This window comes from Ursus americanus, chromosome 6 (genome assembly GCF_024610735.1).
Source record: "Ursus americanus isolate L20-20 chromosome 6, mUrsAme1.1.p, whole genome shotgun sequence".
Taxonomy (NCBI): Eukaryota; Metazoa; Chordata; class Mammalia; order Carnivora; family Ursidae; genus Ursus; species Ursus americanus.
The window spans coordinates 33,005,033-33,027,347 of NC_142132.1; the positions used below are offsets into that span (position 1 = coordinate 33,005,033).

Genomic DNA, 22,315 nt, shown 5'->3' on the forward strand with positions numbered 1-22,315 from the left:
GTACCCCCACCCCTCCATCTCCCTTTGCGGCCATGGAGACAGCAGAACCGTTCAAGGAGACGTACCACAAGGATGTCTCCTGTATGGTTGTGTGGAGAGCGAAGGCTGGACAGGGAGTGGGAGGGCTGGGTTCGAACCTGGAGCAGCCTTGAGCTTGCTGAGTGACGTTGGTCCAGTTATGTTGCATGTTGGAGGCGCATATGTAGGGCAGGGGGTGGGAATTAGATCATTTCCGGAGTTCCAGAGGGAAAGCTCCATATTTAAAAACCTGTCTGCATGTAACTAATCAAGAGCCATTACTCTGGCTGAGCAATGACATTTATTGTTTTTTCTGTTTTGATAAAGTAATATATCCTTAATGTAGACATTTTGAAAGCTTCCGATCAATGTAAAAAAATTTACCTTTGTACCCACCCACTATCCAGAAGCAACTACTCTTAACATCTGGGATATATCAATATATGTTTATTGAATAAATATATTTAATAAAATATGTGTTGAAATTAGCAAAGTAGCATCATATAGCACATATGGCTTCTTATCCTGTTTTTTCTTACTTTATATTCTGGGCATACCATATCATTCCATTCAGAAGTATTTTTAATACTATACAATATTCTATAGAAGGGATATAATAAATTTATTTCCCCCACTGTTGATTTTATATCTGTTTTATAAACAGTTCAGTGTTGAATATATTTACAGATATGTGAAATTTTTAATTCTTTCCACTGAGTAGATTTTCCTATGCTGACTAATTTTTTAAAAGATGATCATTAGCCCATTACTTTTTCCAAAAGCCAGTGAAACCTTCCTGGATAAGCACAGTGATAAATGTCTTTGTTATTGTCACTGAGTCACCAGGCTGTGAAGACTTCCCCTCACCAACTGCATATTTCTCCCCATGACTAGTTGCAATGTTTCTGTAAGTAAAGACTTTACCTTTTCATTTAATGAGGTGAAGATGGAATACCTTTTTAATGCCTTTCTGAGAAGCAGAAAGTTGAGAGGCAATTCTCCTTCTTTGCAATTTCACTGGAACCCAGAACACAGCCGGCTGGACTGCCCGCTCTGTGAAACCAAGAGGCCAGTCTGGTTGGTCCCTGTGAACACTGTGGATCCTAGCATCTTGTACAGAGCTCCAAGAATAAAACAAATGGAAAAAATGTATACATACACATTTAATGCTTCAGGTTTTGAGTAATCCTAACATGCTTCATTATATTTGGTCAATCCATGTGGCCGATGGCAGAGAGGCATATGGTCATGTGAGCAGACATGTCCTCTGCAGGGCATCACCCATCTCGCCCCATTTTGTTTCCAACATGTATTTTTTTTAATTGCAAATGTATTTATCAAGTAAACTTCCCAGTTGTAGTTTTATAACTGAAATCTAACCCAAATGAAATGCCAACCCCAGACCCATTGGGGTTAGCATTCTAAAATGAGGTCTGACACATTCTCCATCTACTCCAAACCCATTACAAGGAGAATCAAATCATCAGTAGACACTGCTTTATTTAATTCATATATTACATAATCGATCAAAGGCATCAATGGTGTTATATTGATTTTTTTTTATGTTTGCCATTAGATAGCAGTTTATTGCATTAAGACTAAGGTCTCATCTGACTACAAATTGATCATGGTGGGACTTAAAATAAAGTGCTGATGCATTTTAGAAAATGTTTTTTTAGGTTATTCATCTCTTTGATAATAATATGATTAGGAAGAGCAAGTAATTTAAAAACAACCAGTGAAAAAAAGCATTCATTTTATTTTATTCTTCTAACCCATTGTGGTGGGCACTAAGTAAATTCTCTAACTATGAGATGGATTTGGTCACTTGTCCATAGTCACAGAGCCTAGAAAATGGGAAGCCAGAAGTCACCCCCAGGTCCTCTGAGGCTTAGTCTGGCTTGCCTTCCCACAGCCCTCAGCAGCCTTCAGGTTTGGAATTTGGTCACTTCTAACTATAGAATTGAATAATTCAAAAGATTGTCAGAGGTGAAGATAATAACCCGACATTTAGAATCAGGTATGTCTTGTTATACTCCCCAATCTTTTTAACAGCTTTTTTTTTTTTATAAACTTTCTGTGGACAGATTTTGGAGTTTGACTTGAGGGGTATACCACTGGACTTTTCATCTTCCCTTACAATTATTGTGAAAGATTTTGAGACAATTGGACAAAATAAGTAAGTTGATTTCACCTATTTTTCTCATTTTACATATTATCTTACTGTTGTTTATTTTGTTGAAGGACGTATCATTAATAACATTTTTGTGATATTTCCAATATAATTGTGCTTCAATTCCATGTCCCACCCCCACCCCCCACAACCTTCTAAGCCAATATCAGATGTGATTAACTGATCACAGTGCCTTTTCTCAAACTTCTGTACAGTGGTCCCCTCTTACCTGCAGTTTCAGTTACCCATGGTCAACTGAGGTCCAGAAGCAGATGATCCTCCTTCTGAAATATTGTCAGAAAGTCAGCAGTAGCCTAACACTACGTCACAATGCTTACATTGTTGACCTCACTTCATCTCATCATGTAGGCATTTTGTATTCTCACATCATCATGAGAAGGATGAATTATAAGTAGATATTTTGAGAGGGAGAGAAACCATATTCACATAACTTTTACAGTATATTGTTGTAATTGTTCTGTTTTATTGTTAGTTATGGTTGTTAATCTCTATGTCTAATTTATAAATTAAACTCTATCATAGTTATGTATATATGTATGGAAAAAAGCATAGTATATAGTATCCACAGTTTTAGGCATCCCCTAGGGGTCTTGGCACATATCCCTATGGATAAAGGGGGGGACTACTGTTTTCCTAAGAGGCTGCAGACACTAATCCACCGTTAATATATCCAATTTGGCACCTCCTGTGAAACCTTTCTTACATTCCTGAAACATCGTTAACTGCATATAATCACTTCCTACCTCTGGTGGTTTATCTGAACTGTAGCTATATTAGACATAAGGAAAATCATTTCTTCTTCTGATTATGTGTGACCATACATATCTCATTCAAGTTCTACTTGCAGCCCCACTTCCATTTTAATGTCTTATTGGCCTTTTAAACTCAACTTAGATCCCTGTCACTTCTACCAGTTTCAAATAGGGAAGGGTCATGATGGTGCCCGTGGTAGCACCGAGGGTTGTCCCCTGATTAAAGCTGGGGGACATCTGAAACAGGTCTCTATGGGACAGAAAGACCTCAGTAAATTCACCCCAGTCCTTGATCTGGATTTTGGCCTTATAGCCTCAGAAGCCAGCCTTAGGTTACCAGTTCAAACTAACCAAGCTTACACGAAGCTGATGCTTAAAGCCAGGTTACTTACTTGTTATTTTCAAGGGGAAATAAATGCCTGGTGGGAGGGCATCTTGATCAGTGAATTCTCCTTTGTGTCTTCCTGCATGGAAAGCCAAATTACTCTATATCCTTGATTATAAGATGTCATTAACCATAAGATATATTATTAAATTAGTAAGAAGTTTGGGGGTGAGGAAGAAACCTGGTATTAAATGTCCATATCAGTGTAAGTAGCATCCAAGTTTTTAGTAATGTCAATACATTTAAAAATGTATGTCTTAGCCTTAGACACATTTGGTATAATCAGAAGGCTGCAATGAGAGGAATAAACTAGAAAGAATTAGTTGAGGTACAGGGACCATATGCTGTGATTTGCTTGGGACAGTCTTGGTTTATTGTCCCAACACAATGACTAATAATAACTCTTTTGCTGTCAACAGTGGCTTGGTTTGGACAGTAAATTAGATGGTCACCCTAGTGGCTGGGGTCTTCTACTTAATGGCGTCATGCTAAGAGAGCCTGGACAGATGTTTACCCCCTGGACAGTGCTTTGATAGGTACTATGCATGTTCACCTTTGATGAGATCTTTTCCCCATGTTCCATTGCTGACCAGTGCCCCTTGTGACTGATGCATTTTTTCCTTAAGCTATATAAGTATACTTTGGTAGGTTCTGATCCCACTCTACTGGACTGAAAACCATTGTAGCTTTAAAAGTTATGTTGTGTATCTCAGCTTTGAACCAATGATATGATTATCTGTCCTCACTCAACTCCCAGAGGGCAGCTTCATCTCCCATATCACAAAATTTTGGGGAAGTGGGTGGTCAAACCTCACTGTAGCCTCTAATGTGTTACTAATAATAACCCTTTTTGAGGATAGTCCAAGATGGCAGAGGAGTAGGAAACCTTAGTTTCATTTGGTCCCAGGAATTCAGCTATACAGCTATCAAATCATTCTGAACACCCGTGAACTCGACTGGAGATGTAAGAAAAGAATAGCTACATCTCTACAAATAGAAAAGTGACCACTTTCTGCAAGAATGACAAGACAGAAAAACTCACCTCAAAAAAGAGAATAAGAGGCAGTACTGACTGCCAGGGACCTAATCAGTATGGATATAAGTAAGATGTCAGAACTAGAGTTCAGAAATGATTATATAAATACTAGCTGGGCTTGAAAAAAGCATAGAGGACACCAGAGAATATCCTTTTCTGGAGAAATAAGAGAACTTTAATCAAGTCGAAATAAAAAAGGCTATTAATGAGATGCAATAAAAAAGGAGGCTCTAACTGCTAGGATAAATGAGGCAGAAGATGAATTAGTGATGTAGAAGATCAAATGATGGAGAGTAAGGAAGCTGAGAAAAAAAGAGATAAACAACTACTAGATAATGAGGGGAGAATTTGAGAGATAAGTGATAACATAAAGCAAAACAATAGCAGAATAATTGGGATCCCAGAAGAAGAGTAAAGAGGGGGGAGAAGGCATATTTGAGCAAGTTATCATACTTAAAGGGTCTATCCAACAAGAAGATCTAACAATTGTAAATATTTATGCCTCTAACATGGGAGCAGTGAATTATATAAACCAATTAATAACCAAGTTAAAAAAACACATCGATAATAATACAGTAATAGCAGGGGACTGTAACATCCCACTCACTTCAATGGACAGATCATCTAAGCAAAAGATCAACAAGGAAAGAAAGGCTTTGAATGACACCCTGAACCAGATGGACTTCACAGATATATTCAGAACACTTCATCCTAAAGCAGCAGAATACACATTCTTCTCTAGTGCACATGGAACGTTGTCCAGAATAGATCACATCCTGGGTCAGAAATCAGGTGTCAACTGGTACCAAAAGACTGGGATCATTCCCTGCATATTATCAGAACGCAATGTTTTGAAATGGAACTCAATCACAAGAGGAGGGTTGGAAAGAACTCAAATACATGGAGGCTAAGGAACATCCTACTAAAGAATGAATAGGTCAACTAGGAAATTAAAGAAGAATTTGAAAAGTTCATGGAAACAAATGAGAACGAAAGCACAACTGTTCAAAACCTATGGGATGCAGCAAAGGCGGTCCTAAGAGGGAAGTACATAGCAATACAAGCCTTTCTCAAGAAACAAGAAAAGTCTCAAATACACAATCTAACCTTACACCTAAAGGATCTGGAGAAAGAATAGCAAATAAAAGCATAAACACAGCAGGAGAATAAAATTAGTAAAGATTAGAGCAAAAGTCAATGAAATAGAAACCAAAAGAACAGTAGAGCAGATCAATAAAACTAGGAGCTGGTTCTTTGAAAGAATTCATAAGATTGATAAACCCTTGGCCAGACTTATCAAAAAGAAAAGAGAAAGGACCCAAATAAATAAAATCACAAATGAAAGAGCAGAGATCACAACCAACATTGAAGAAATACAAACAATTATAAGAACATATTATAAGCAACTATATGCCTACAAATTAGGCAATCTGGAAGAAATGGATAAATTCCTAGAGACGTAAAAACTACCAAAACTGAACCAGGAAGAAATAGAAAACCTGAACAGACCCATAACCGGCAAGGAAATTACGGCAGTGATCAAAAATATCCCAATAAACAAGAGTTCAGGGCCAGATGGCTTCCCAGGGGAATTCTACCAAACATTTAAAGAAGAATTAATACCTATTCTTCTGAAACTGTTCCGAAAAATAGAAATGGAAGGAAAACTTCCAAGCTCTTTGTATGAGGCCAGCATTAGCTTGATCCCAAAACCAGGCAAAGACCCCACCAAAAAGGAGAATTACAGACAATATCCCTGATGAACATGGATGCAAAAATTCTCAACAAGATACCAGCTAATTGGATCCAACAGTACATTAAAAGGATTATTCACCACAACCAAGTGGAATTTATTCCTGGGCTACAAGGGTGGTCCAACATCTGCAAGTCAGTGTGATACACTACATTAATAAAAGAAAGGACAAGAACCATATGATCCTCTCAATAGATGCAGGAAAAGCATCTGACAAAGTACAGCATGCTTTCTTGATTAAAACTCTTCACAGTGTAGGGATAGAGGGTACATACCTCAGTATCATAAGAGCCATCTATGAAAAGCCTACAGCGAATATCATTCTCAATGGGGAAAACTGAGAGCTTTTCCCCTAAGATCAGGACCATGGCAGGGATGTCCACTATCACCACTGTTGTTCAACATAGTACTAGACATCCTAGCCTCAGCAATCAGACAACAAAAAGAAATAGAAGGCATCCAAATCGGCAAAAAAGTCAAACTCTCACTCTTTGCAGATGACATGATACTTTATGTGGAAAACCCAAAAGGCTCCACCCCAAAATTGCTAGAACTCATATAGGAATTCAGTAAAGTGGCAATCAATGCCAGAAAAAAAGTCAATGCACAGAAATCAGTTGCATTTCTATACACTAAGAATGAGACAGAAGAAAGAGAAATTAAGGAGTCAATCCCATTTACAATTGCACCAAAAACTGTAAGATACCTTGGAATAAATCTAACCAAAGAGGCAGAGGATCTGTACTCAGAGAACTATAGAATACTCATGAAAGAAATAGAGGAAGACACAAAGAAATGGAAAAACCCATGCTCATGGATTGGAAGAACAAATGTTGTGAAAATGTCTATGCTACCTAGAGCAATCTACACATTCAGTGCAATCCCTACCAAAATACCACCACCTTTTTTCACAGAACTGGAACAAATAATCCTAAAATTTGTATGCAACCAGAAAAGACCCTGAATAGCCAAAGGTATGTTGAAAAAGAAAAACGAAGCTGGTGGCATCACAATTCCAGACTTCAAGCTTTTATTACAGAGCTGTGATCATCAAGACAGTATGGTACTGGCACAAAAACAGACACACAGATCAATGGAACAGAATAGAGAACCCAGAAATGGACCCTCAACTCTATGGTCAACTAATCTTCGACAAAGCAGAAAAGAATATCCAATGGAAAAAAGACGGTCTCTTCAACAAAATGGCGTTGGGAAAATTGGACAGCCACAGGCAGAAGCATGAAACTGGACCATTTCCTTACACCATACACAAAAATAGACTCGAAATGGATGAAAGACCTCAATGTGGGATAAGAATCCATCAAAATCCTAGAGGAGAACAGGCAGCAACCTCTTCAACCGCAGCTACAGCAGCTTCTTGCTAGACACATCGCCAAAGGCAAAAATGAACTGTTGGGACTTCATCAAGATAAAAAGCTTGCGCACGGCAAAGGAAACAGTCAACAAAACCAAAAGACAACCAACAGAATGGGAAAAGATATTTGCAAATGTCTTATCAGATAAAGGGCTAGTATCCAAAATCTATAAAGAACTTATCAAACTCAACATCTAAAGAATGAATAATCCAATCAAGACATGGGCAGAAGACATGAAGAGATACTTTTGCAAAGAGGACAACAGACACATGAAAAAATGCTTAACATCACTTGGCATCAGGGAAATATACAAATCAAAACCACAATGAGATACCACCTCACACCAGTCAGAATGACTAAAATTAATAAGTCAGTAAACGACAGATGTTGGTGAGGATGTGGAGAAAGGGGAACCCTCTTACACTGTTGGTGGGAATGCAAGCTGGTGTAGCCACTATGGAAAATAGTAAGGATATTCCTCAAAAAATTGAAAATAGAGCTACTGTGTGACCCAGCAATTGCACTACTGGGTATTTACCCCAAAGATACAAATGTAGTGATCTGAAGGGGAACCTATACCCCGGTGTTTATAGCAGCAATGTTTACAATAACCAAAATATGGAAGGAGCCCAGATGTCCATCAACAGCTGAATGGATAAAGAAGATGTGGAATATATATACAATGGAATACTACTCAGCCATCAAAAAAATGAAATCTTACCATTTGCAATGACATGGATGGAACTAGAGGGTATTATGCTAAGCAAAATAAGTCAATCAGAGAAAGACAATTATAATATGATCTCACTCATATGTGGAATTTAAGAAACAAAAGACGATCATAGGTAAAGAGAGGAAAAAAATAAAAGACAAAATCAGAGAGGGAAATAAACCATAAGAGACTCTTAATCATAGGAAACAAACTGAGCGTTACTGGAGGGATGGGGCAACTGGGTGATGGACATTACAGTGGATGCATGATGTAATGAGCACTGGGTGTTATATAAGACTGACGAATCACTGACCTCTACCTCTGAAACTGATAATACATTGTATGTTAAAATTGAATTTAAATTAAAAAATAAATAGCCCATTTTCTTCTTTGCTCCCTTCTTTCTACAAATGGTATCACTATTTATATTCTGGATCACTCACTCCAATAAAAATATAGTGCAGAATGCATATGTAATTTAAAATTTTCTAGTAGCCACATTAAAAAACAAAAAGATGAAATTAGTTTTAATAATATAATCTATTTAACTCAATATATACAACTTTTTATCATTTCAATATGTAATCAGTATTTTAAAAATCATTGAGACATTTTACATGCATTTTTTTTTTCTTACAAAGTCTTTGGAATTCAATGTGTCTTTCCCACTTATAGCACATATCAGTCCAGACTAGCCACATTTCCAGTGCTCCCTTGCCACATGTGGCTGGCGGCCACATATTGGATAGCACAGTTCCAGACCACTGGGCTCAGAACCTCAGGTCTCTCTGGATCTTCTTCCTTTTACAACCTATCCAATCTGTTGCCAAATCTTACTTTTTTTTCCTTTCCATTGCTTGTGCCACGTGTTTCTTACTCTTGGCCACAGCCACCAGCCTGGTTCAAGCCTTTATCATTTTTTTTTTTTTAGATTTTATTTATTTATTCGACCAAGATAGAGACAGCCAGCGAGAGAGGGAACACAAGCAGGGGGAGTGGGAGAGGAAGAAGCAGGCTCATAGCGGAAGAGCCTGATGTGGGGCTCGATCCCAGATCTCCGGGATCACGCTCTGAGCCGAAGGCAGACGCTTAACCGCTGTGCCACCCAGGCGCCCCAAGCCTTTATCATTTTATGCCTCTTCTATTTCAATGTGGTGGCAAAGCCTGGCTTTGGCTCTTGTCTATGTTTCACACAAAATTCTTGCTTTCCTGAAGGAAATATGCTTGAGGGAGAGTCAGAAAAGAAACAAATACGTGAAGAACTATATAATAGGTCAGGAGCTATGGAGTGATATAGGATAAGGAGAAAACTGTTATATGGTATGGCCCATGAAGAGAAATAAAGCAGAGTAAAAGGATAGAGAGTGATTGATGATGGGGGGATGATCCAGTGTTATGTGAGGTGATGATGAGGTAACAATTGAGCAGAGACCTAAATAAAGTGAAGGAATGGGCTATGCAGCTGGTGGGGGATGGGAGGAGGAATATCACAGGCAGAGAGAAGGCAGGAGTGTATTTGGGGTGTTGGAGAAACACCAAGGAGGCCAGTGAGGCTGGAGCACGAACAGGAGGAGCTGGGTGGGGTAGGAGATGAGATCAGGAAAGCCGAAGCACGTATGGCTTTGTGAGCCACGGCACAGGCTTTGGAGTTCATTCCTAGTAGAATGGGAATCCATTAAAGGGGGTTCAGGGTGATCTAGCCTATATTTTAAAAGGATCATTCAGGCTTTGTGTGCAGAGACTGAATATAGCAACCAGTTAGGATGTAGGGAAACAATACTGGGAGACTATTATATATTCATTTTACACCTGGTGAAAACACAGGGGGGCCCTTGGATGACAGCAGTCATGGGAAGAGGGCAAGTCCCCACCCGACGGTTCAGCTTGGCCCTTATTTTGGATGTTCGCTGTGCCTTTCTGGAGACAGAGTTGAATGGCAGTCTGTCTGATCCTGACTTTTTCTTCCTACATTTGAACAAAGAAAATATGGTGGGTCCTGATAGAAGAGGGTCCTTCTAATGTTTGGGGCTCCATGCATCTTGCTGAGACATATTGTACTTGGTGTTACGCTATCTGCTGAGCAAAATGGCCAAAGGAACCGGTCATTACTGTGGCATTATTATGATGGGAACTTTTAGGCCAGAAAAAGGTAAATTCTAGGCAAAATATGAAGCTGGTGTTCATTACTCTTTCAGCCTTTCCTTCCCCTTCTTCTGGGAGGTCCCCCTCCTCCTGACCTCTCCCAGGCACCCAGTGTCTGTATTTATGTCCTAAGGCTCCCACCAGTGTACCCACCCCAGCCTCCCTTCTGAGCCGTATCTGCACCCTCTGCTAAGCCTTTTCCCAATAGCACGTACGTCCCGTGTCTTAGTCCTTCAGGGGCTCACTGGTTGAAAGGAGCTTTCTGAGAAGCTGCTCCAGGTTACAGTGGGATGGACACTAATTGTTTATACTGTGTTAACTTCCCAAGAACAGTGATCTGGGGACTGAGGCCACTGGTGACTCATCTGAAGAAGTGAACAAAATGGGAATTTTTGGCCCTAATGGCAGGGTCCCCAGGGGAGGTCTTTTTAATTGGGAGATGAGCTCTGTGTCCTACAAATGTCACCGGGTTGTTGGTCACCATCTTCCAGTGAAAGCCAACCCTGAGTCGGCTTTGGAATGAGCAGTGCGGTTGATAATGCCTCTGTGTTGTCTGTGCGCTTACTGTGCTAAGCCGCATGCTTGCGGCAGGAATTGTGGACTTTGACCTTGTTGCCACCAAGTAAACAATGCGTCCACCTTGGTCAAATTTGCCCATAAGTACGTTGCAGGAAAAAAAAAATTTAAACCCATCTGGGAATACGCTGTATGTTTGTCCAAACTACTTGTGTATTTTGGCCCCAGATTTTTTTTCTTAGCTTCTTTACTAAAAATTTCGCCTTCAGGAATCTGCTCACTGCTCAGTGTGGGAACTTTCTTTCACCAGGAAGTACAGGGTGGGGGCAGAGGGTTTCTCTACCAGCTTAAGGAATGTCTTGCCTGTTGATGTTCCTGTTGCCATGGAAACTAGTGCAAACATGGCTCTCGCTCTGCATCTGCTGCTCTGGGCAGCAAACAGGTTTGCCTGTACACCCCTGCCCACACCCACCACGGACTGCCAGGGCCAGCCCGTGCAAGCAAGGCACTGGGGCGTCAGTGACATCCCTCCTCGGGCGCTGGGAGCTGGCTCGGCCATTCAGCGCAGGCTCTGTTCTTCCCCACTTCATTGTCCTCCAACCAGCCGTCCGGGCTGAATGAGGGTGAAAGAAGAGCCAGAAGTGCCTCTTGGTCATGTGATGAAAATGAAATATTTTTAGCTGAAATGTCAGAGTAGAAGGATTTTCCCAGCCGCTGAAGAACAGGATTTCTCTCTGTGGACAGGCGGTGCAGCCATCACCTAGTGAGGACTTCGGGAATGCTGAGGGCTGGGCCAAGCCCCATCAGTGCATTATCCTACTGAATCCTCACAGACACACTCTGAAGCAGGTCCTGTTTTTCCCCAGAGAGGCTTAGTATTCTGCTCAAGGTCACACAGTGGGTGTGTGTCAGAGTCAGCATTTATGTCCAGGCCTGTGTCCTTGATTTTTACATTATACTGAAAACCTCAAACCACCTGTAGGAACCAACTATAGATGGAATTACTGCTTAACTGTCAGCTAGAATGGAAGTAATTTTTCTTTCTAATTTTGCAAAAAAAATAACAGCCAACAGAGTATTAGTAATTCCTCCCTACTTAACAGTTTTAAGCAGGCATTTTTATACTCTTGAAGAGTCAGTCACTTATGCTCATGTTCTACGATGGACAAGATACATTTGGAAAGTATATCTCATCTCATGTGATCTTCATGGTGACCTTGAGAAGTGGAGATGAGATTTGAGGCTGAGACCCTGACCCCCTGGCATCCTGGCCCTGCTGTCACTCCACCTGAGTTCCTAAAGAAGAATCAGCTTTAGGAGCCTGGAAATGCAGGAATGAAAGGTGTTTCCAAGTTTTCAGGTTAGCGTGCATGTGCATGCTTGTGTGTGCTCACGTGCCAGGGAGGAAAATGAGTTACCAGTTAGGGCTCCCCCCCCCCCCGTTAGGGCTTTTGTACTCACTGTTCCCTCTGCATGGAATACTCTTTCCTTCTAACTGCAGTAGATGTGAAGTGTTGTCATTTGGCCTCCGCATCTGGGACCGCCCACCCTAGAGCAGCGCCTGCCGTTGCTCTCCAGCTCATGGCCCTGCCTTATTTCCTCAGAGCCCCTCTTGTTAGTGAGCTCACACGGGTGTAGGAATGATGGAGAGAGTCCAGCTGGGCATGTGGACATTTGTGTGGATTTTAGATAAGGACTCAGAGATATGGCTGGTCCACATTCCCGCTTCATCTAGCTCAGTTCACCACCATCTGACATGGTCTTATCTATTTGGTTATTCACTTGGCCTTCCCCTACTAGACAGTGGGCTCCACATCTGTCTTGTTTGAGTCTGTAACACCAGCGCTTAGCACAGTGCCTAACACATAATAAGCTCTCAGTAAGTGTTTGTTGAATGAATTAACAAGTAAGTTCATGATACATGAATGGAATCTAAAGTATCTTGCATCGGACAGTTAGCCCACCTAGTAATGGGTCATTGATGTGGAATCTGTCCAGCCCAGCTGTCTGGACAGCCCTCTGGTTCCAACTTGGGTTTAAGCTGCAAAGGAGTCAACACGAAGGGGTCAGATCACAAGGGAAGCAAACACCTGTCCCAAAGTTCCTACCTTTCTGTAGAGAGATGTGGAGCTTACCCCTGAGCTCAGAGGAAGGAAGGCAGCAGATCTAGTGCTTGAAAGCTGAGATTCGGGAGGCAGACAGAGACTGCCTATTGATGACTAGTGGTGACCTCGGGCAAGTGACGTAACCCCTCCAGGCCTTGACGTGACCATAGTTTGGACATTCTGCTTGCACTAAGATAACATAACAGGGACCAGATCTACTCTCACCTGATACACAAAAGAGCTAGAGAAAACATATGTAACCATGGTTTCAGATATTGAACACCAGCAGCACGAGACAGTGACTGCCGAGAAAAGGGAGGTATATGAAATGAGCCCTTTCAGCAACCAACTTAATGCCTAGAGTGCGTTCCCAGGCTGCAGTTCAGGGAGAGGGAAGTCAGGTAGGTCCCAGTTGTCTCCCAAAGTTGGGGACATGCAGGTGGGAGGCTGGAGCTACACACACACACACACACACACACACACACCCAGACTGGTACCAGGGGCTACAGAATTAGGAAAAAAAAAAAAAAAAGACAAGCTTGGGTTGTGAAATATACTGACTCCCTGAGCAAAGGTTTGTGGCTTTTTTGGGTTTTTTGTTTTTGTTTTTTATTAGAGAAAACAGAGACTGTGGTTGGAATGAAATTAATTTGGTGGAGAGGTATGGTATGGCTTATGAGAAAATTTCATTTCCTAGTATACAGAAGACCTTGTCTTCAGTCTTTTAATACTTCGGTTTCTCCTAGTGGTGAGACACTCACTTCTGACATTGCCACGTGTAAACAAGGTAGTGGGATTTGTGCAGGTGGGGCCACCACCTTTCCTTCTTCCGCTGTGGTTGGTGGGGAGGGATGGACAGCCCCCTGGAGCAGCTTCTCAGACTGTGTGGACATCGAAACCAGAAGCCAGTGTTACCGTGGCATGGGGTTCTCAGTTCGGTTCTCCCTAGTTCCATATTTTCAGTAGAGCGGCAGAACTGTGAAAAGATCAAAACTGGCTTGGGCTGGCTGAGTCCGGGTGCTGGAAAGGCTGAACCCCTGTGTGTGGGGAGGCCAGTAAAGTAGCTGCCACAGTCCTGCTGGCATCCGTTCACATCTCATGAGGAAGTGAAGGTGGCCCACTGCCCTGGAGAAAGACACCCGGAGAGACTTGAAAGAGAAAGGCATTTCACAATGACAAGAGCTGTGTCTTCTAATTGCACTTGGAGGACCATCTCTTAGGAGAGGAAGCTTTACAACTTGGAAGTCATTTGCAAGGTTATTGGACTATCTTCAGTGATGTATCAATTAATGTCTTCATTCGACAAATAAGTACTAATGCCTCTGTGTGCCAGACACTGCCCTAGGCACTGGGAGTACACTCCATGCCTTTCACGGGGCTTACATCTGAGTGGAGGGAACATACAGTGTATCAGATGGTGGTCAGTAATGATGAAGAAAAATAAAGTGGGGGGTGAAGAGGAGAAAATAACGAGATGTGTGCATGTGTGTATGTGTATGTGTGTGTTGATTTAGATGCGGTTTTTGTATGAGGAGTTGTTTTGGGTTCTGTTTTATAGTGAAATACCTTACGAACCTTATGGCTTTAAAAACTTTATTCAGATTCCACTAATAGGGTTTTATGAGAATTCAGTTAACAGCTGAAATTTACTTCTGGCCTAACCCTGAAAATACAAATTGTTTTCCAAAAAGACTCTTGGTATACACAGCACCGGAGTTGGGGAGGGAACAGTTTCATGTTCAGAAGAGAAAGGACTGGTCTTAAGAACTTTGCATAACAGAAATGGATGTGGGTAGTTACAAGGGATCTGTTCACTCCTGCCTGCCTACCCGTATCCCTGCATAGACAGCCCACCTTCCCGTGATTTGGGCTGTGCATGAGCTCATACCAGCTTTCCCTGTAAGTACTGGCCTGCTGTCACGTGCTTGTTTTGGATCCCTTTTTCTAGAATAGCATCTGAAATAATAAAAAGTAACTGTTAAGCACTTACCACATCATCCTTACAATACTGTTAGGTAACAGCTGCCATAATCCTTACTTTACAGGCAAGGAAACTGAGGCTCAGAGAAGTAAAACAACCCGTATACGGCCTCTGGTACAAAGAAGAGTCTGAATCAGAAAGCTCTGCGTAGCTGCAAGTTCTCAGTCTTTCTTATTCAGTCTCCCTTTCCTTGTTTGGCCCAAGTTCTTGATGAAGGAATGAAGGAAGGAAGGAAGGAAGGAAGGAATGAAGAGAAAGAAAGAGAGGGAGAGAGAGAGAAAGAAAAAGAGAGAGAGAGAAAAAGAAAGGAAGGAAGAAAGAAAACTACCACCTTGATTCTAATGGCTGGGGGGATTAGACAGAGACGGAGCCTTGGTGTTCCCTTATACTGCACAACAGGCAAGCACCGATTCTGATCCTTGAGGACTGAAAAAAACAGGAGAATCGGTCAGGTGAAAATAGCTAAAGAGCAGGTTACACTCATTTAGAAGTAATTACCAAGCCTCACCTGCATGCCAGGCATTATTAGGCTAGCTAACCTGCTCCTTGCAGCCTCAAAGTGCCTCACTCCGGCCTAGATGCCTCCCCGATCGGGAGAGCTTTTGGTGCAGAGGCCTTGGCTTCCCCTCAGCTCCTTCGCTGGTTTAAGTGACGCCATTTGCCGCAGGCAGCAGGGTTGGGAGGGACTGGAAAAAAGGAAGTTGTTGCCGGCCCTGAATCCTGCAAAACCTGCCACAGCCTCCAGACTAGGTCAGTGCTTCCAAAACCCAGGAACGGAGTTTGTGAAGAGTACAGAGCACAGTCCTACCCCAGAGGGGCTGGTACACAGCCAAGCTTGGGAGTCACGATTTGATGAACAGGACAAAGGCCCCAAGGCTCTCTGACAAGCCTGGTGTGGAGTGAGGAGGCGAAGCCACAGGAAAGGTACAGATAACTAGGCTTGCCGAGTAGGTTTTATTCGAGTTTTGTTTACTAAGCCCACTTCTCAAATGTGAACCCGTGTTATGTTGAATGTACTTTTAAAAATTACATGTCTCCCTCTCTCTGGATCTAGCTTTGCCAGCTGCCTTTCCTACCCCACCCCCCCTCCTCCACCCATCCCTACTTTCCCGCTGCCCCTGAGAATCACTGTTTTAGACCATTGTTTCTCAAACTTCCTGGGTATAAGAATGAACTAAAGACAAAGTCTGACTCAGGGTCCTGGGAATCTCTGCCCTAGTGATTCTGCTACAGGGAGGGCTGGGGAACCACCACCTCAGAAATGGTGGACAAGCTAATCCAAAGGGCCAGGGTGGGCAGCTTGGGAGACTCAGGAGGGTTCCCCCTGGTAAAGTGAATGGGAGACCCAGAAGATGCCCTTTGAGGAGTTTTGGCTTACAAACGGCTTCCTGTGATAGGATTTGCTATCATGGTTGCCCCAGCTTCTCCCACCCATCTGGTCATAAGCAAGGTATAAGCCCGGCTCCCCCACCTTTGGGTGCAGCTGTGGGTGGGGGTGGGGCAGGTGAGGACCTTGACTGGCCCTGGGGAAGAAGTGTGGGGACGGGACGGGTGATGGGGCCAAGCGAGGGAACCCCAAGGCCACCCCAGCCTGGTCTGGTCGAAATGACAAAGCCTAACTGGCTGAGAGCCCAGGGCTTCAAAGGGTGGGCATGACTGGCCCTTTCAGGGTTTCTACAGGGGACCTGGGAGCAGCTTGGAGAAGTAGTTGTCCTTCACACAGGTGGAGACTGTTATTCCCTCACAGGGGAAGGAAAGTTGAGACACACTGCAGTCTGTAGGGGCGAAAACAGTACAACACGTGATTTCATTTCCAGAGTCCAGCGTGTTTTTCCTTCCCTTCACGAAGGAATTTCCAGTAAACCCTCCTCCAGTAATCCATGTGGGCTGTGTCCCTCCTGCACAGAACAGCTTGATAGATGTGAGCTCTCATGATTAAGAACTCAGCCAGCAAAGCCCTTACTCACCACAGTGGCATGTGGCTGTTAGCGTCTGTGCCTATGCTAACGGGGAGAACGTTCCCCTTTTCTGTCTTTTAAACAAACTAGACTCTGTTTGAACAAGTTAAGTTCTTAACCAACCCTTGCATGACTAAGTTGACTAGTTCGCAGTCCCACTGCTCAGAATTAGTTCCATGTTGCACGGAGACCCTACTCAACACTCTCTAGACGTTCCAGAGATGTGAGGGGTAAGAGCAGGACTGGCTTAGCCTCACTTCAGGATACATCTGCAGCGTATTAGTTCTGCAAATAAAGCTGGAGAGCAAAAGGGCCTTGAGATTCTTTCACTGTAAAGTTTCCTTTTGAGACGTGGTCCATCTGTTTTAGTGTTGAGTGGAGTCCACGGGGAGACTCTTATTTTTCCATGCAAATTCAGGGCGAAGGGTGAACAGTACTGTCCCACGGTAACATGTCAGCATATTTATAGCATTAGTAACGTGAAAGAAGAAGGGTTTCTTGGTTTAGTGTCACCTCCTTTAAAGGAAACTGGCTTGTGGTCCTGCTGCATTGTTCTTGTCCCCTGTGTAGGAGGCCGGGTCATCATTTCCCAGCCTCTCACAGTAATCTGTAGCCAGGCAACGTTGCAGAAAACAGCCCACACCAGGCTGGCGGGACCCTCGGAGTCCTGCAGAGCTCAGACTTGCCCATAGGGGGCGTTTTCTCCAATTTACAGTCAAAAGCTCTTAGACATAGCTGCTTGCATTTTTCTTCAACTCAACCTAGCTGTTAAAAATATTTTGGGGGGTTAAAATCTTTCCAGGCTTTCTTCTACACACAATGTCTTTACTTGAGAAAAAAGAAAGTAAAATTTTCTTTTAAATCACCCCCCCCCATAGAAAACCAAAGCATCAGCATTTTATGATGGAAAAAACAAATCTTAAGAAATGGGACTAAGGGTTTCTGAAAGAAGGAATTGAGGTTTGAGTTAAAATAGGCTGCTTTTCTTTTACTCCATTCCTGGACTGCTCTCTGTTACCACCCTCTACAGCCTTTCAGAGAGAAGGGAAAGTCGTGGACAGTGGCTGAGTCAGAATGAAGGCTGTAAAACCATTCAGGGCCAGGAAGGGCCAGTGGATGGGCTTCATGTCCCAGATGAGTCTGTTCTCTCCAGTTTGCACGAGGCCGCACTCCCTACTATCTTACACTGTAGGCCACATTTCTGTGATTGGCCTAACCTTTCCCCTGACACTGTATGAATTTAAGCTTGACCCACGAGCTTATAGGCCAATACACTTGAAGGCAGAAACCCTGCCTATCATTCTGGATTGTCCAACATGGACATATTTTAAGATATATTTTTCCTAAGTCAATGAACAAGGACTTTAAGAGAAAGATATTGAACATGAGACGGTTTCCTAAATAGATCTATGTAGAAAACATCACATGTACGAGCCTAGCTGCAGGCTTTAATAGCTGAGAAGGGTCTGAGAAATTATTTACTTCAAGCCACTCATTTGCAGCTAGCGAAGTGGGCTCAGAGAGTTGGGTGACGTAGCCAAGGCTGGAAGGAAGTTGGGACACCGAGTTAGCGCAAGAACAGAAATTGTCTAACCCAGGGCTTCTCAACCTGGGGCGATTTTGCCCAGCAGGGGACCATTAGCGAAGTGTAGAGATGCCAGTGCGTTGAGGCCAAGGGTGCTGCTGAACATCGGACAAAGCCCAGGCAGCCCACCAAAACAAAGAATTGTCCAATTCAAAAGGTCAGTAGTTCCAGGGTTGATAAATGCTGGTACAACCCCAGGCCAGCCCTCTTTCAGCATTGTCCCCGCGTGCTATACTTTGTTTTCTCCTAAGAAGTATTTATTGCTGATAAGAGTTTCAGGTCATCTTGGCTTCAGCAAGAGCAAATCTGTACGTGTCCAAGTGTGCAATGTTATTATTTTAATCGTGTAGTTAGGTTATGAATCATGGAACTGTGAGGAATAAGATCCAGTACGTGTTTCCACGTCTTTCAAGGTGCGTACCTCATTTAGACCTTTAATACCAGTCAGATGAGTTTTGAAACTGGTTTTCCCGTTTTGTCCTAAAAACTCAATTAGCCAACCTCATGGCTTACTATGCTATTTTTAAAACTTGGGGAAGAAATGCTCATCAGGCTCATATCATGTGAGGCTGAGGGAGAGGTGGAAGAGATTTTGCCAGGGACTCTCGCTTTGTGTGGGAGGTGTACTTGTTTCATCTGGTGGCAATGGAGTCTTGTGTAGACTCTTGTCCTCAATATGTCAGGGGAATTACAATCCAAGTGAGGAGAAAACACATTCAGTTTTTAAAAATCTGCAAACAGTGAGTGAACATACTCATCTGAGAAATTACTCTAAAAAGGTTCCATCCATTCTCAGCGTTGACTGGGAGACCTAATTCCTGTATTGACCTGAAAGGGCTGAAATGTTCACTCTTCACCCCCCGGAGGCAGAATTTGTCCTTTCCATTGCCAATAACCGACTTTACTTGCGATACGAGAAGGGATGAGAATCCATCACAGTTGTTGAGCGTCTTATGTGGTGTTCTGTCGAAGAACGTGTGTTGTTCCAAGAAACCATGTGTAGTGCTTCATGCCATCGGGTAGATTGGGTGAAAGAGGGTGCCGTAGCAATTTTCTGGTCTTGTGCAGGATAATATGCCTGTTCACAGAGAGTGAAGTCACTTACTCATACTGTTGAGTCTGTGGATGTATGCGGTTGAGTGACTGACCCCAGAGCTACAATCTAGTTCCATTTCTGAGGTCTGAAGGGGGCAGGAGAATACAGATTACATCAGTTCAGAATAGACGCTCACACATTAACATCAGTTTTCACTCGTGATGTTTAAAGAAACGACTACATGTGAAAATAAAAGGAATATTTCCCCACAAGATGAACTCTCCTGATTATTACTTTTGCCCAAAAGCCCAGAGTTATGTTTTATGCTCAACTATGGTTTCTTCACCCTGGCTTTTTGATATAAGGAATCTCTTCTATCACTTTGAGGATTCGACGCTTAGTTTTCTATTTTTATGCTAATGATATTCATGCTATCGTATCTGCCATTTATTAGTATCAGTTACTGCAAATGTAAGCTAGGTATAAGTAAATAATATTTTAAAATTCTTCCTGTTTCTCTTTTCCTTTTTCGGTGTCCATACTGAGAGCACACCTGTGGGCTTTCTTTGCTTTTTGATTGCATTTCACAAAGGGAACTTCTTCAATTCACCCAATCTCATACCGTGTTATCCATTATAACACCCAAAGTACAAACTATATTCTGCAGGTCACATTTTTATATTCACTAACTCTCAGGGGTTGTGTGTTCCATAAATTTTTTTGATCATGTGCCCTAATGACATGTTTTGGGTGTTCATTCTTTGTGTAGATTTATTTATTCTTTCCTTCAATTCGGTAAATATCTATGAATAAATGAACTCTGTTCCAAACACTGGGGTGAGAATAGTGAATAGAAAAAGCAACAATCCGTGCTTTAGGGGCCTGACTGTGGTGAGCAGGGACACATGTGTGCCTCTGTACCATTAGGTTAGGTGCCCTGAGGGGTAGCTGGGTAAGCGGTGAGGCTGAACATCATCCCTCTGGTTCCAGGAACAGGGAGAAGGATACACATCCAACCAGAATTAGTGTACAGGTTAGTAAGTTGGCCTCCTCACTGAACTAACAACCTATTTACACTTGCAGAAGGTCTCCCTGGGGGGGACATTTTCACAGTGGGCAGTTTTGATGGGTCTTTTTACATTTATATTACAGAGGAATGCTTGGACTTTGTCCTACTTTTCTCTCTTCTTGGATTCTGAGGGGTGCTATTCAATCTTTGTCACCCATTCATGTGTCGTCTCGTTCATGACTTGAAATTTCACGGGCACCATAGTTAGACTCTTGAAATAACTCCTTGTTCTGGAAAAGTGAGGTTTATTGCCAAAATTCCAAAAATTCATTTCACAGTAAGTGATTTTAATGATAATAGATGAATGAGAAGGGCATCAGGAGATCTGCTGAGTCATTGGAAGCATGCCTGTCACCTGGGTTACTGTGTGCTCTCTCGTTTCACCTGCAGGTTAATTGGCACTGCCACCGTAGCCCTGAAGGACCTGATTGGCGACCAGAGCAGATCGCTGCCGTACAAACTCATCCCCCTGCTAAACGAAAAGGGGCAAGATACTGGGGTGAGCACTTTCTCTTTTGTTGAATGGTTTTGAAGTGAGATAAGTAAGCAAAAAGTTCATTAAGAAAAGTGTGAAATTATAATCGGCTCATCACACACACACACACCAACACTCACACACCCCTAATGGTTTTGATAACAGGTCCACTTGCAAATGATACAGCTTTATCCTATACTTGTAGTCACAGAGCCAGTAGACTAGATAAACTTGATTTTCTGTGACAGAAGAAAATGCTATAGAGTGAGTGGGACCCTTTCTTGGTATAGCTCTGTGCATATCCCCTTGGGTGTTTACATTCCTGTGGTGAGCATAGCTCTGTCTCAGACGCTCTCTGAAGCATTCTGTAAGGTATTTCATTAATATGACCTCGTAACATCAAGATGTGAATATCATGATGTTTCTCATTGATTGGCAGCTGTCTGTTTTCTGACCACAGCCTCCAAACAAGTACATACTGATATTGTCTGATGCAAACCCAGAATTTTCTTTCTCGAGTGCACTTAAAAGAAATAAATGGACTCAAAGCTCATAGCTCTCAGATTTCATTTGATTGCTAACCGCGCTCATAAAGCCACCATGCCTGCCCCACTAACCTCTAATACCTTTATTTTCCAATTCATTTATTTTGCTTGGGAGCATGGGCAAAGAGAGAAAATTTTATACTAAAACAGGCCATCCCTGTAGGCAAGAATGCAGATTAGGCTTCTCAAAGCCTGTTCACAATGTTGATTTTGTTGGTCTAGGTTCCAAAACGTAAAGGTTTGCTGGAAATCAGCATTCTAATCCTAAAATGTAAACTCAGAATATCGTCTGTCATCTATTGTTCCAAAACCTGGCTGAGAGAAATGATACTTAGGAAAGATGCTACAAGTCAGTGAGGTCTCTGGCTGGTTTTGTCTTTTTTTAAGCACAGAAGCAAGCACACGTAGAACTGGAGCACTTCTGGGAACCCGGCGTTACCAGGAAATCACCGATCCAGAAGTTGAGCCATCCATGTCCTCTTCTAAGTTTTGAAAGTCTGATTCTTCACTTAAGTTTAGCAGTTGAGCCCCTCAGTGCTGCTTACATTCGACCTTCAGGTTATGGCCTGGGTCTTTGGCATAGGTAGCCATGGATGCTGCTTTTATGATTATTGGCCACAAAACTGTGGTTGGGAGCCTCATTTATTGTTCTGCTCAGTGTCTCCCAGATCTCTAGT

General features: G+C 42.6%; 1 protein-coding gene across 4 annotated transcripts in view; it reads left to right on the forward strand.

Moving 5' to 3' along the window:
- Positions 1–22,315, forward strand: part of MYOF (myoferlin) — a 152,025-nt gene that overhangs the window by 22,650 nt on the left and 107,060 nt on the right. For all 4 annotated transcript variants that reach the window (XM_087862901.1, XM_045810055.2, XM_087862899.1 and 1 more), the window contains exons 3-4: positions 2,106–2,197; positions 21,009–21,117. In XM_087862901.1, coding sequence (XP_087719027.1) covers positions 2,106–2,197; positions 21,009–21,117 — 201 coding nt within the window. The remainder of the gene's footprint in view (positions 1–2,105; positions 2,198–21,008; positions 21,118–22,315) is intronic.